The 17,022-nt window shown below is 35.2% G+C and overlaps 1 protein-coding gene across 1 annotated transcript; it reads right to left on the bottom strand.

Moving 5' to 3' along the window:
* Positions 1-2,498: 2,498 nt before the first annotated feature.
* Positions 2,499-16,529, bottom strand: LOC139888772 (secreted RxLR effector protein 161-like). Its single transcript, XM_071871760.1, has 2 exons — positions 15,856-16,529; positions 2,499-2,514 (listed from the first exon to the last, which is right to left on the bottom strand). The coding sequence occupies exons 1-2, from the start codon at positions 16,527-16,529 to the stop codon at positions 2,499-2,501; spliced, it is 690 nt and encodes a 229-aa protein (XP_071727861.1).
* Between the last annotated feature and the right edge of the window lie 493 nt (positions 16,530-17,022).

Genomic DNA, 17,022 nt, shown 5'->3' on the forward strand with positions numbered 1-17,022 from the left:
GTGGTGGTTGAAAGTGGTTGTCAGAGATGGTGTTTGTAGATGGTGGATGGAGATGGTTTTGGAGTTTTTTATGGAGAGGATGAGAGATGAAGGTGAATATGAATAAAGAGATAAAATTGTTTCATATATCTAGCATCATTTTCACTCGATCCATTTTTTTTTATTTTATTTTATTTTAATAATTTTTTTTAAGCAAAAACAAGATATTAAAGTATACAGTAATAAAATTTATTTTAACTAAATATTGAATATTCTAGGTTACATCAGAGTCTCAAATTGGGCTTACAAATCATTCTAGCCCATTTGACAAAAACAAACAAGCTTTAAAAGAGACATAAAGACCCATACTCTATTATAACTATCAAAAAATTAATAAGGACTACAATTTGCCCCATTCTTGCACACTATTAAGAATTGGCAGGATGCATAATCGTCCACGGTTGATTTGCCCATACGTAGAACTGATGATTTTCGCACTCACCCAACCAAAATTACTGACCGTTAACCGATCAAAATCACACCGCAGCGAAGCGCGGGTTTATTTTCTAGTTTGTATTTCTATTATTTATATTCCTATATATATATATATATATATATATATATATATATATATATATATATATATATATATATATATATATATATATATATACACACACACGTATATATTTGTATTTCTATTATTTATATTCGTATATATGTTTTGTATAGGAGAAGTAACGATAACGTTGCAAGATGTTCAAATTTTATGGGGTTTACCCATAAATGGAGATGTTGTTTCGGGTGTACAGAACAACATGACGCCGGATCAATGGTCTGATTTTGCTGGACAATATTTAGGAATTGATGTTCATCCTAATAACATAAAATCAGGACACATCTTAATATCTGCTTTATGCGCGGAGTTGAATGAGGCCGTTGGTGAGACTGATAGATCTCACTAACAACGGGCTAGAGTTTATTTGTTAGCTGCCTTGTCTTCCTTTCTATTCCCCGATGGTAATTCGACCACTGCTCCGCTAAACTATGTGCAAAACCTCATCAACTTTGAATGTTTGAGTTGGGGTAGTGCGGTGCTAGCATATGTATATAGAAATTTGTGTATTATAGTTGAAAAGACAGACCAATCAGGCATAAATGTTATGATGCTTTTAGTGCAACATTGGGCACGTGCATGACTTCTGGTTACCTTCCGTGGTACTACGCGGTACAATTGTAACTATACGTGATATTAGGATACCACAACCCGCCAACGAATACCGTGATTGGGCAACCGAAGAGAATCTTTATGTAAGTAAAATAATTATTTTTGCTCTTGAATTAGTTTTAATATTTGTGTAAAATTAACCTATTGTGCAGGAGGAGGGTTTAGCAAGGATAAGCGCGATGTCTACATCTCAAATGCAACCAAACAATCAAGCAAACCTGCAGGCTTTTATTGACTTTCCGCGTCATTTGATGGGCATCACGCATCAAACTCAGCATAATCCGGGGTTCCAGTTCTATGGTACACAAAACTGCCAATGGCCGGATTATGGTTTCCCTCAATATACAAATCAGGGTCAATCATCCAGTGCCACCCCGAACCAGAACGTGTCTATAGGGGATTATGGTTATGGTACTACCCCTCATCAAACACCAAAGAACTCTGCATTTGATATGGGAAGTCCATCAACCCCAGGGAACTCTGCGTTTGCTTTAAGATCTCAACGAATTCAATGATATGTTCGGCGAAACTCTCCCTTGGCATTCCCGAATTTTGGAGGTACATCACAAGTTGATCAGAATGTACATGATGCGACGGATCTAGGAGATGATGAGCCACAACCACAACAACTTCGGAGGAGTGACCGGGTTTCAAATCCCCCACGATGTGGTACCGGTGGACACAAACATGGGCATAGACGTGGACGTTGAATGAGTGTATTATTAATGATTGTAATAATATGGGTGTTTTAATGGTTGTTTTAATGAAAACTCTTTTATTTTAATGAATGTACTTTTTTATATTTTGTTTTAATGAATAATTCAATAATTGAAAACTCGTTTTACAAACTACAAATTATTATAATTAAATAATAAAAACATAATATAATATGAAAAACAAAAAATAATCTCATTATTAATAAACTAATAAACCATTAATTGATGAAAATAATTATATAAAAATCATAATAAAATCACATAAACATAACATAAATAAGAAAAAAAAAATATAAAATAACAAACCGGCATTTCAAATGCCGGTTTGGTTAAATCTACGGGTCCACAGCCGAAACCCTAATTACTTTTGACGGTGACGTCAGAAAACTTCAAACCGGTGAATGAATAATCGGTTTGGCGTTCAAACCATCAAACCGGCAAATGAATAATTGGTTTACCTATGTTTATAAATTTTTTTTTTTGGAAAACTATTTCTGTAAAACCTATAAATATATTACTATTTTAAAAAAAAAATTCGTCAATATGTTACTCTCTCAGTTCCAAACCTATTTTTCTCAGACAAAAAACACACTGTTCATAAAAAAATACATGTCATATGTATTTTTTTTATTCACTTTCATGTCTTACCCCTTACTTTTGTGTCGAAACCTTCTAAATGCGGGTACCAACTGTATTGAAACCTTTAGAAATAACTTGGTTCCAAAAAAGATTGAGGTATTTATTTGACGGGCTAGAAAAAGAGACTTCCCGTGTTGTTGGAATTAGATAAGTGGAGTGTCGACCTTCATACCGTCCGCTGTCCGATTTGTAATGACGGATTGGAGTCGATCGACCACTCCCTTATTCTTTGTAATCATGTTTTTGCTTTTAAGATTTGGAGTAAAGTGTATGATTGGTGGGGCCTAAATGGTGTCTCAAATTTAAGTGCTGGTGAAGCTTTTCGTGGGAAAAATAACCTTGCGATGACATCCATAGGTGCTAAGATTTGGCAAGTGGTAGAGTGGACATGTGTGTATCTCATATGGAAACATTGTAATAAAAAAGTATTTAAATACAAATGTTGGAACACTCCAGTTGCACTTTGTGAAATTCAAGTCAAAAGTTATGAGTGGATTGCGAAGAGGTGTAAAAAGTAGCTATTGGGTGGCATAGTTGGCTTCAGAACCCGCAAGAGATTATTACATAATTGCGATCTTTGTTTTTTTAGGATTCTAGCTTAGGATCATAGTATATTTTCGTGATCTTGTAAAGTTTGTGAAGATCTTCGGTTAGTTGCTCCATTTGCTTCTAGCCCTCCTTGTACATTCGTTTTGGTAATTATATAATGCTTTTTAAAAAAAAAAAAATTCCTTACTTTTTACCTTTTTTTTGTCATACATGAATAAAGTAGGAACACAAAAGCCTTTTATCACATTATATTTATCCATTTATGAAAGTGAAAAATTAATTTGAGATATTTCAAAATGGAATGGACTATAGATTTAGGATGACGAGAGTATATGTTATTGTTAACTAAAAGCTACTTAAATGATAATTAACACGGAGGCCTACATATTAGTACATTGTGTCATGCTTCCACTTCTACCACGTACAAAACAAGGCCTTAAACAAGACCTTGACCAAAGGATTGTAAGAAATTAGATATGAATTAATTGCCCGGATTGATTCTTGAATCGTGTGTTCACTTTCTCTATAAAGTATTTTGACCCAACGATTGCCTCGATTTCACGAAATCATTACAAGGATAAGACAAGAACGCAATCACTGATCAAATTATCTGAGAGAATTGTGTGTGTTCTGTTTCTGTTTTGATAAATGCAGAATGAACAAATGAAACGTCATAAAACTGTTATAGAAAATAGTTGGGAAATGAAAGGGTGTGTCCCTTCATTTTTGATGGGAAAATCAGTCATACTGAAAAGGTATAACTATTCGCTTAAAGGTTGGAATGCACTTTTCCTAAGTAACGAATAGTGCAAATTTCGGTTGAGGGGCGCTGCCCCTTGGATCCCGCAAGGGGGCGCAACCCCCTTGACCCCCGCAATTACGCGTCAGTTAGTAGCCAACTCTTACGGGCATGTACTCCACACTCTCTGAACCCACTGTTAAGTAAAACTAGCTAACTCTTGCATTCAAGTAAATCGCAACTAACCAAAATGCATGTTAGATGACACTAAAATCACCAACAAATCCCCTCCCCCCTCCCATTTTAGTGTAATCCTTAATTTACAGAACAAACTAATGCATAAATGAAAATGTTTCAGAAATTGAATTTTCACTTAGTATAATATTTACGAGAATTCGAGAATCTGGATGTTTCAGAAATTGAACCCTTCAACTCATATGAAAACTATAAAATACTATACACATCAGTTTCTTACATATCTTAAGACAATCTTGACACTATTATAAGCCATGTGTCCCAATCCTTCAGTGAACATATTAGCAGCTATGTCCAAAGCTCCATTGAAGCGGCAAAACTTCATGCTCACATAGGTAGTCCTTTTACATCTTGCACCTGCATATGCAATTTTTCAAAAGAACTATTAAGAAGAATAACTTCAACCTAACTCAACTTGTAGGTCTAAACACATACTTTGGGATCAGAATTTTTATGTGTTTCAATCTTCAAAAAGTAAGCTTACCTCATTGAATTCAGCTTTTAGCATTGTACTAGAAGGAAATTGGGCGTCTCACTTTGGAAGATTTATGCGGACTTCAATTCCACTCCAATAGCCGACTTGTGCACTAAGTCTCGGGCTAATGCTTTAGTCAAGTGATCCACTAAATTTTGTTGTGATCTAACGAAACTTACGGATATCACTCCATGTGAAATCAGCTCGCGAACCATACGGTGTCTAACACCTAAGTTATAACGACCCTCATTTTCCCATTCTATACTTTTCCTTATTAAATTCCCAATAATATAATAAAACTTAACAATTAAACTTTAATTAACGGTTGTTAAGTATTAAGAATTATAAATTATATTAATTAACTTTATACATTAATTGACAAGTTAATAAAAGACGGAAATAATAAGTTAATTAATTTTCGTGAATAAAAGGTAATAAATTAAAGTTTAAAGTATATAACTTAATTAATCTTAAAACAAGTTTAGGGATTATTTAAGCTAATTTAAAGTGCAAGGACTAAAACGAAAAATCCCAAAACTCCTCCCTTGATAATGCCTAGACGAAAAAAATATGAAATGTCTAAAATACCCCTCCCAATTTTCGGCTCCCATGACCCCATTACTTCCTCTCCAAGTCCAACTTGTTCTCTAAGTAAACCTAACCCTAACCCTAATTCTAGAATTTTGCTAGCACTCCTATAAATAGAGGCCTAAGCTAAACAAATCTCATTCACAAATCTCTCTCCCAAATCTCTCTCCCATCTCTCTTGTTTTCAGCCAAACAAACCGAAACCATCACCACCACCATTGAAATCCACCACCACCTTCAAGTTCTTCAAGTGATCTTCAAGTCGTTCTTCACGTTCTTCAAAGTTCTTCATAGATCTTCAAAGGTGTTCATGAATCTTCAAGGTTTTGATCTTCATCTTCATAGTGTTTCATCTTTTCTTTGTTAATCATCTTCGAATCTTCAAGGTATAACATAAACTCTAAAACTTATTTACATAATCTTTGATCTTTGTTTTAAATTCATGTTCATGATACAATCTTGATTAATTCATAAACATATACATTATATACATGTACACACATAGATTTATATATACATGAAAAAGAAAAAAAAAATTAATATGTATGTATGTGTATCGACCGAAAAAAAGGGGAAGGAGTGTTTGATCTTTAAACCCTAGATAAATGTTAGAAGATTGGTTTGTGTTTAATTAAGGAAACAAAATAAATACATATATACATATACATATTCGATATATATATATATATATATATATATATATATATATATATATATATATATATATATATATATATACATGTAAAAAAATATATTTTTATATACATATATATATATATATATGGTTTATATATATGAAAAAAATAATAATAAAAATACTATATATATATATATATATATATACATGATTTATATACATATACATATTAAAATATTAAAACCCTAACTAATTAAACCTAACCCTAATTTATTAAACGCTAATTTAATAAAACCCTAATACATTAATTAAACCTTAATCATTTATTACTAAACCCTAATATTAAATATTACTTTAATTAACTAAAACCCTAATACTATTATATAATACTAACACCTATACACTTATAATATTACTAACACATATGATATACTATTACTTATATTATATTACAAGGTTACCATAATCATTCACGATAACGTGTGATTACTCGAACGTCAATGCTACTTAAGGCCTAGGGTGATCCTTGGTACCACTATGGGACGCTTGTGGATTACGAATGCCAAACTTAGATTTTGGTCAAGAAATCCTTTGCCAACCGGTAACAATTGGTCATTCTGGTGACTCGGCGGTGGAATAGATGTTTGGGTATGGTGCACAATATCAACCCGACTATAGTAATCATACACCTAGTTATTTTCACACTTAATAGGTGGTAGACTTATTAAGAGCAACTCACTAGTGTTCGACACTAACTTACTAAAAATGAAAACTTACTAAAAATGGAAATTTTCTAAAAGTGGAAACTTACTAGGAATGGAAACTTTGTAAAACAAACTATACTTAAACCACTTTCATACTTAACTTAAATTTGGGCAAAACACTTAACTACTCTTAAATGTCATTAGGTTGACTTTCTGCTCATCCATCCAAACTTTCTATTTCGAGGAATAACTCTCTCTCTCTCCTACTTACTAAGGTGAATTCATAGCCCCTCTTACTATTGCGCAACTTATTTAACCTTTTGGGGTGAGACACATGCTACTTTTACTTTTTACAATTTAGACACAAGTACCAACTGTTAAACTATGCTATACCCAGCTATGTCCGACTAAGTCCCTACAGTGATATTTTTAATTGCTCGTTGAACGCATTCTTAATTATTGGGGGTAGACCTATCAGGAGTAACGTCCCCGATACATTTGACCAAGTCATTGTATTACTTAATAATGAAATTAAATCGACAAGGACAATACAACTTGTCATTGGGGCAAACTTGAACGTTTAGTCTAAATATCACGAACAGGCATAACTTTTTGATTCCTGCGAGATCAACTTTATAAACTAAATCTGGTGGTCTAAAACAACGGTTAAACATATTTGTTAAACCTATGAACTTCACTCAACCCTTTTGGTTGACACTTTAGCATGTTTGTCTCAGGTGCCGATTGATCAAGCTTATTTACTTACTACTTATGTGATGCTACTTGGACTTAGTATCAAGAGATATCGCATTTATTATTCTTGCATTTAAAATAATTACTTTATTGTAATTCCCATTATTGTAACGACATTTCATTTTCCGCTGCGTACTCAATAAAGTTTGTTCTTATCATTTAGTATTGTTCTCGTATATTATAATATGTTGGTTTATTTGATATTAATATCACATTCACCCAGGCCCTAATTGGGGGTGTGATAGATTTGTATCAGAGCATAACCAAGCTGTTATAGAGAACCAGGATTGCATTTTATGTGTGCCTTATTTGCTAGCTAGGGTGCCTTAGCAATCTAGGAAACTATAACCTTTCCTGCCTTAGACTTTAAAGCACTTAGGACTGCCTTATAATCTTAATACTTATACTTTACTAAACTTGACTCAAAGATTCTAATCAAAGTCTCTTTCCTAATGTTAGGATGTCAAGCTCAAGCGTTAATCAACCAAATAAAATGACTCTCTTCAAATCTTCTGAAGAAATGGCTCGCTTTAAACCTACCTCCGAAGTAGGTGTTAGACAATCTTCAACTTCGAGACAAGTCCAAAGCCCACCTTATGGTCTTGGTGGTCCTCCCTCACCAAACTATAGTCCGAATACTTTACCTAAGTCTCCCGACTACTACCCAACCCCAAGAATAGAAGACAAGGGGAAACACCCTGCTGATTTTAATGAAGATGGCCCGTCTAAGAAAAGAGCTCGATCTCCTTCTTATGATAACCATAACGCCATGTGTGAAATCATGAATCCGTGAACGACTACCGAGAAGAACATCGATGGTTTGCTTCGCCATGTAACAGGGATCGAGGTTCGAATGGATGAAAAGGACCTAGTGATCAAGAAACTTTTGGAGGAGAATGCGGAGTTAAAGAAAGAGATAAAGTTGGTAAAGTATGAGGAAGAACGTAACACCCATTGGGGAAAGCAATTGCTTGCTCGTCTCAAGGAGAATGTTGATTTCTGGTTGGATATGGAAAGAAATTGAGTCAACAAGCAGCTTGCTCTAAAGGGGTACGATAACAACGCAGTCAACAGCCGCGTTACTAACCTCTACGATAACCTATAGTATCTCTATGAGAAGCAAAAGGCGAGGAACGAGAAAGTTGATGAGTTTATGAAGAAGATTGAGGATGAGAAGAAGAAATATGAAGATTACTTCAATCTTAATATTCTCTATATTATTTTTCCAAATTCCTATCTATGTAAAGGCTATGCCTTAAACTATTTTTATTTCTGAATCATGTATTAAAAAGGCTTATTTATTGCCTTGTTCTAATAATATAAAGTGTTCTATTAATATCATGTGATATCAATGCTTTATTTTATTCATACTTATAACTTGTCACCTTATAGTTGCCCAAACTTATAACTTGTCACCTTACCAAACTTATGTTCACTTCTATGTAGTGACATCATGGTTCGTCCAGCTGCACCTACTGTTAACAACATCGTATTGACCACCGAACAATTCCAACAGTTGCTTACTGCCGCCCAAGGCAACGCTCAAGCTAATAATGTTAATCCTCAACCGAAACCTTGTTCTTACAAGGACTTTACAAACTGCCATCCTCCCGCTTTCAAGGGAAATGAAGAGGCTGTCGAACTAGTTCGATGGTTCGAGAAGTTAGAGTCCATCTTCCGCATTTGCAACTGCGGGGATGACGATCGGGTCAAATATGCCACTAGCTCATTAGCTGGCAATGCTTTGACTTGGTGGACTGCTTATGCTAAGTCCGTGGGAATTGACAATGCTAATGCAATCCCATGGGACGAACTCAAAAGCATGATGGTTAGTAAATTCTTTTCAAGGAGTCAAGTTCAGAAACTTGAAGCTGAGTTCTGGGAACTCAAGGTGAAGGGTACTGATATTGAAAACTACACCAACCGTTTCCTCGAGCTTTCTACTCTATGTCCCGAGATGTTTCCTACCGAAGCAAGAAGGATTGAACGATATATTGAAGGTCTCCTAGAGGATGTTCAGGGGAATGTTATTGCTGCCGAGAAGGTTACTCTTGATGCTGTGATTCTCATGGCACAAAATCTTATGTTAGCTAAGAGAAGAAGAGCGTCATCTAATAAGCAGGTTGACACTAAGGGTAATGAAGGTAAAAGGAAGTTTGAGCCGTCTCAAGGTTCAACTGAGAATGTTAGTAAGAAGCCTGCGGATAGTACAAGGATGAATTATAAGGGTACTTATCCTTTTTGTATTCGTTGTGAAAGGCATCACCCGGGACGGTGTACTGCTACTTGTACGTTGTGTAAGAAAATGGGACACGTTGCTAAGACGTGTAAGACTCCTCTAAAGGATAAAGCTATTGTTCCTGCTAAAGCTCCTCCTACTTGTTACACTTGTGGAGAAAAGGGACACATTAGTCCAAATTGTCCTAAGAAGAAAGATAATCCCGCTACTGTAGCCAATACTACTGCTGCAAAGGGTCGTGCGTTTGTTCTTACTGCTGCTGAAGCCCGAGAGGAAGATGAGGTCATCATGGGTACGTATCTTGTCAATAATTGTTATGCAACTATTTTATTTGATACGGGTGCCGACAAAAGTTATGTGTCTAGTGAGTTTTGTACCCTATTTACTGAAAAGCCTCAACCCTTAGAAACTAAACGAGTAGAAGTAGCCAATGGAAAGATTATGAAGGTCGATAAAATCTATAAAAACTGCAACCTAATCCTAGCCAATAAAGAATTTAAGATAGACCTTTTGCTGGTCGAGCTCGGAAGTTTTGATGTCGTAGTTGGAATGGATTGGTTACGTCCATTACATGCTGCAACCTTGAGTTTTGATAAAAACGTTAACATTCCGTTGGGAAATGGAGAGACTCTAGTCATTCAAGGCGAAAAGAGTGGTTCTAATCTCAACATTATCGCCTGTATTAAAATCCGCAAATACCTTATGAAAGGTTATCCAGCTATTCTAGCCCACGTTAAGTTGATTGAAACGAAAGAGAAGTGTATTGAAGATGTACCAGTGGTTAAAGACTTTCCCGATGTGTTTCCCGAAGATCTTCCTGGTCTTTCACCTCCTCGACAAGTCGAATTTCAAATTGATTTAGCTCCCAGTGCTGCTCCTATTGCTAAAGCACCATACCGTTTAGCACCTTCTGAAATGAAGGAATTATCCAACCAACTCCAAGAACTATTGGATAAAGGTTTCATTCGTCCAAGCTCGTCCCCATAGGGAGCTCCTATTCTATTCGTTAAGAAGAAAGATGGTACGTTGAGGATGTGCATTGATTACCGCAAACTCAACAAGCTTACTATCAAGAATCGTTACCCGTTGCCACGTATTGATGATCTATTCGACCAACTTCAAGGGTCAAGTGTTTACTCAAACATTGATTTGAGGTTCGGTTATCACCAACTCAAAGTCAAGGAATCTGATATTCCTAAGACTGCTTTTCGCACTCGTTATGGGCACTATGAATTTTGTGTTATTCCTTTTGGCTTAACCAACGCTCCTGCCGTATTCATGGATCTTATGAATTGTGTCTGCAAGCCGTATCTTGACAAATTTGTCATTGTGTTCATTGACGACATATTGATCTACTCCAAGAGTGAGAAAGAACATGAGCAACATTTGCGCATGATTCTTGAGCTCTTACGGAAGGAACAACTCTAGGCTAAATTTTCAAAATGCGAGTTTTGGCTCAAAACCGTACAATTCCTTGGACATGTTGTTGATAGTGAAGGAATACATGTCGATCCAGCTAAAATTTCCGCTATTCAAAACTGGGAGATACCAAAGACTGCGAAGCATATTCGTCAATTTTTTGGGACTTGCTGGTTACTATCGAAGGTTCATAAAAGATTTTTGCTCTCCTTGCTAAACCCTTACGAAGTTAACTCACAAAGGGAAGAAGTTTGAGTGGTCCGAAGAACAGGAATCTGCTTTCAAGATTCTGAAGGATAAATTGACCACAGGTTCGATTCTTTCTTTACCTGAAGGTTCAGATGACTTTGTTGTTTACTGTGATGCCTCAAAGCAAGGCTTTGGTTTTGTTTTAATGCAACGTCAAAAGGGTATTGCCTACGCATCTAGACAGTTGAAGAAACATGAGGAGAACTATACCACACACGACCTTGAGTTAGGTGCCGTGGTATTTGCATTAAAGATATGGAAACATTATCTATATGGTACTAAGTTTACGATGTACACTGACCATAAAAGTCTTCGACACATCTTTGATCAGAAACAGCTGAATATGAGGCAAAGCCGATGGCTCGAGTTATTGAACGATTATCACTGTGAGCTGAAATATCATCCTGGCAAAGCGAATGTAGTTACCGATGCTCTTAGTCGAAAAGACGATGTTAAACGTGTTCGTGCTTTAAACCTGAAAATCAAATCGAATCTTATATCGCGAATCTGTGAAGCTCAACTTGAAGCTATCAAACCAACACTTATCGAAGGTGAAGGACCTATCGGTTTTGAGAACCAACTCCAAGTGAAAGCTAATGGTACATGGTACTTTGGCAACAGAATTTGGGTCCCTCGCTTCGATAATCTCCGTAAACTAGTCTTGGATGAAGCTCATATGACAAGGTACTCTATTCATCCCGGTTCCAGTAAGATGTATCACGATGTGAAGGAATTCTACTGGTGGCCTAACATGAAAGCCGACATTGCTACTTATGTTAGTAAGTATCTCACTTTCCTGAAAGTCAAGGCTGAACATCAAAAACCTTCTGGTCTGTTGACACAACCCGATATTCTGCAGTGGAAGTGGGAATGCATCACTATGGACTTCGTTACTAAGTTACCTAAGACTTCAAATGGTAACAATACTATCTGGGTCATAATTGATCGTCTTACTAAATCTGTACATTTCATACCGATCAAGGAAACTGACAAGATGGAGAAATTATTACAGCTTTATATTAAAGAAATTGTCTCATGTCATGGAGTTCCTATCTCGATTATTTATTCGTTTCTAGATTCTGGAAAACTTTACAATCTGCTCTTGGAACTCAACTCGACATGAGTACAGCCTATCATCCGCAAACTGATGGTCAAAGTGAACGAACTATTCAAACCTTGGAAGATATGCTACGTGCTTGCGTAATTGATTTCGGCAAAGGTTAGGATAGACACTTGCCTTTGGTTGAATTTTCTTACAACAACAGTTATCACTCTAGCATTAAAGCTTCACCTTTTGAAGCTTTATATGGCCGGAAGTGTAGATCCCCTTTGTGTTGGGATGAACTCGAGGACAGACATTTAACTAGTCCTGAAATTATCCATGAAACTACCAAAAAGATCGTTCAGATTAAGCAACGATTAGAAACTGCCAATTGCCGACAAAAGAGCTATGCCAATAGAAAGCGAAAGGATATAGAATACCAAGTTGGAGATAAAGTCATGTTGAAAGTATCCCCTTGGAAAGGCGTTGTCCGTTTCGGTAAACGAAGCAAACTCAGTCCACGATATGTTGGACCTTTCACGATAACTCAAAGAGTCGGTCCCGTGGCGTACCGATTAGAACTACCAACTGAACTTAGCCAAGTACATGATGTGTTTCATGTCTCGAATCTTAAAAGGTGTCTTGCTGATGACACACTTGTTATTCCTTTGGATGATATCCGCATTGATGAGCAAATGTACTTCGTTGAAGAACCTATATAAATCATGGAAGGAGAGGTCAAACAAACACGTAAAAGCAACATACCAATCGTTAAAGTCCGTTGGAATTCGCGTAGAGGCCCCGAATATACCTGGGAACGCAAAGACCACATGATACGGAAATATCACCATCTCTTCTCAACTGCTGATGCAAACGAGGAATCTACCTAAAACTTCGGGACGAAGTTTTCAATAATGGGGAGGTACTATAACGACCCTCATTTTTCCATTATATACTTTTCCTTATTAAATAACCAACAATATAATAAAAATTAACAATTAAACTTTAATTAACGGTTGTTAAGTATTAAGAATTATAATTTATATTAATTAACTTTATACATTAATTGGCAAGTTAATAAAAGACGAAAATAATAAGTTAACTAATTTTCGTGAATAAAAGGTAATAAATTAAAGTTTAAAGTATATAACTTAATTAATCTTAAAACAAGTTTAGGGATTATTTAAGCTAATTTAAAGTGCAAGGACTAAAACGATAACGACCAAAACTCCTCCCTTGATAATGCCTAGCCGAAAAATAATAACATGAAATGTCTAAAATACCCCTCCCAATTTTCGGCTCCCATGACCCCCATTACTTCCTCTCCAAGTCCAACTTGTTCTCTAAGTAAACCTAACCCTAACACTAATTCTAGAATTTTCCTAGCACTCCTATAAATAGAGGCCTAAGCTCAACCTTTTCTTTGTACCAAATCTCATTCACAAATCTCTCTCCCAAATCTCTCTCCCCTCTCTCTTGTTTTCGGGCAAACAAACCGAAACCATCACCACCACCATCAAAATCCACCACCACCACCTTCAAGTTCTTTTAGTGATCTTCAAGTCGTTCTTCACGTTCTTCAAAGTTCTTCAAGATCTTCAAAGGTGTTCATCAATCTTCAAGGTTTTGATCTTCATCTTCAAAGTGCTTCATCTTTTCTTTGTTAATCATCTTCGAATCTTCAAGGTATAACATAAACCCTAAAACTTATTTACATAATCTTTGATCTTTGTTTTAAATTCATGTTCATGATACAATCTTGATTAATTCATAAACATATACATTATATACATGTACACACATAGATTTATATATACATGAAAAAGAATTTTTTTTTAATATGTATGTATGTGTATCGACCGAAAAAAACGGAGAAGGAGTGTTTGATCTTTAAACCCTAGATAAATGTTAGAAGATTGGTTTGTGTTTAATTAAGGAAACAAAATAAATATATATATACATATACATATTCGATATATATATATATATATATATATATATATATATATATATATATATATATATATATATATATATATATATATATATATATATATATATATTATATACATACATATATATAGGGTTTATATATATGAAAAAAATACTATATATATACATATACACGATTTATATACATATACATATTAAAATATTAAAACCCTAACTAATTAAACCTAACCCTAATTTATTAGACCCTAATTTAATAAAACCCTAATACATTAATTAAACCCCAATCATTTATTACTAAACCCTAATATTAAATATTACTTTAATTAACTAAAACCCTAATACTATTATATAATACTACCACCTATACACTTATAGTATTACTAACACATATGATATACTATTACTTATATTATATTACAAGGTTACCATAGTCATTCACGATAACGTGTGATTACTCGAATGTCAATGCTACTTAAGGCCTAAGGTGATCCTTGGTACCACTATGGGACGCTTGTGGATTACGAATGCCAAACTTAGATTTTGGTCAAGAAATCCTGGGTCAACCGGTAACAATTGGTCATTCTGGTGACTCGGCAGTGGAATAGATGTTTGGGTATGGTGCACAATATCAACCCGACTATAGTAATCATACATCTAGTTATTTTCACACTTAATAGGTGGTAGACTTATTAAGAGCAACTCACTAGTGTTCGACACTAACTTACTAAAAATGGAAACTTACAAAAAATGGAAATTTTCTAAAAGTGAAAACTTACTAGGAATGGAAACTTAGTAAAACAAACTATACTTAAACCACTTTCATACTTAACTTAAATTTGGGCAAAACACTTAACTACTCTTAAATGTCATTAGGTTGACTTTCTGCTCATCCATCCAAACTTTCTATTTCGAGGAATAACTCTCTCTCTCTCCTACTTACTAAGGTGAATTCATAGCCCCTCTTACTATTGCGCAACTTATTTAACTTTTTGGGCTGAGACACATGCTACTTTTACTATTTACAATTTAGATACAAGTACCAACTGTTAAACTATGCTATACCCGGCTATGTCCGACTAAGTCCCTACAGTGATATTTTTAATTGCTCGTTGAACACATTCTTAATTATTGGGCGTAGGCCTATCGGGAGTAACGTCCCCGATACATTTGACCAAGTCATTGTATTACTTAATAATGAAATTAAACCGACAAGGACAGTACAACTTATCATTGGGGCAAACTTGAACGTGTAGTCTAAATATCACGAACTGGCATAACTTTTTGATCCCTGCGAGTTCAACTTTATAAACTAAATCTTGTGGTCTAAAATAATGGTTAAACATATTTGTTAAACCTATGAACTTCACTCATCCTTTTTGGTTGACACTTTAGCATGTTTGTCTCAGGTGCCGATTGATCAAGCTTATTTACTTACTGCTTATGTGATGCTACTTGGACTTAGGATCAAGAGATATCGCATTTATTATTCTTGCATTTGAAACAATTACTTTATTGTAATTCCCATTATTGTAACGACATTTCATTTTCCGCTGCGTACTCAATAAAGTTTGTTCTTAGCATTTAGTATTGTTCTCGTATATTATAATATGTTGATTTATTTGATATTAATGTCACATTCACCCAGGCCCTAATTGGGGGTGTGATATAAGTGTCTAGACTTTCCATTGTACATTTGGCTATAAGCCTTAGCCAAAGTAGCTTCACTGTCACAACGGATGGAAATAGGAGATATTGGTTTTGGCCACAAAGGAATTTCATGAATCAAATTCCTCAACCAATCAGATTCCTTACTAGCTGTAGCTAAAGCTACAAATTCAGACTCCATGGTTGAATTTGTAATACATGTTTGCTTCTTAGAAGCCCATGATATAGTACCCCCTCTAAGTAGGAATATCCAACCAGTCGTAGATGAATGATCTTCGACGTTGGTTATCCAACTTTCATCTGAATATCCTTCTAAAACTAATGGGAACCCAGTATAAGTGATACCATAATCCATAGTACCCTTTAAATACTTAAATACTCTAACTACAGCACGCCAATGAATAGAATTTTGATTACTAGTAAACCTACTCAGTTTTCCCACTATGAAAGCAATATCAGGGCGTGTGCTTGTCATATCATACATCAAACATCCAATTGCTCGAGAGTATTTAAGCTGTGATACAGCTTTATGCGAATAGGCCATAAGCTTCACATTTACATCAACGGGAGTATTCAAGGGAGAACATTGATCACACTTAAACCATTTCAGAATCTTCTCAATGTAATGAGACTGTGTGATCGTGATACCTCTATCATCCCTTTTAATCCTTATGCATAGGATTACATCCGCCACTCCCATGTCCTTCATGGAGAATTTCGAAGATAAAAAATATTTTCTTCTATTAACTTGATCTTGGTCAGTACCAATGATCAACATGTCATCCACGTATAAGCAATGATCACACCGTTTTCAGATTGATCGAATTGGCTATATACACATTTGTCAGATTGATTTAGTACAAAATGGTTAGACAACACCACATCATCAAACTTCTGATGCCACTGCTTAAGAGCTTGTTTCAGCCCGTACAATGATTTAACCAACTTGCACACCTTATGCTCTTGACCTGGCATAACAAACCCTTCTGGTTGTCTCACATACACTTCCTCTTCCAAATCACCATTCAAGAATGCTGTTTTGACATCCATTTAATGGATCACTAGATCATACGTAGCAGCAAGTGCTATTAATAATCTAATTGTAGTGATACGAGCAACGGTGTAGTTACCCGAACTTTTCCATGTTTATATATATTAAATGAAATTGATATTTACATGATTAAGTGTTTTCA

The sequence above is a fragment of the Rutidosis leptorrhynchoides genome, chromosome 2, assembly GCF_046630445.1.
Source record: "Rutidosis leptorrhynchoides isolate AG116_Rl617_1_P2 chromosome 2, CSIRO_AGI_Rlap_v1, whole genome shotgun sequence".
NCBI lineage: Eukaryota > Viridiplantae > Streptophyta > Magnoliopsida > Asterales > Asteraceae > Rutidosis > Rutidosis leptorrhynchoides.

What these genes read in the sequence shown, in the direction of transcription:
- LOC139888772 (XM_071871760.1), bottom strand. Translation starts at nt 16,529, where the DNA reads ATGGGAGTGGCGGATGTAATCCTATGCATAAGGATTAAAAGGGATGAT.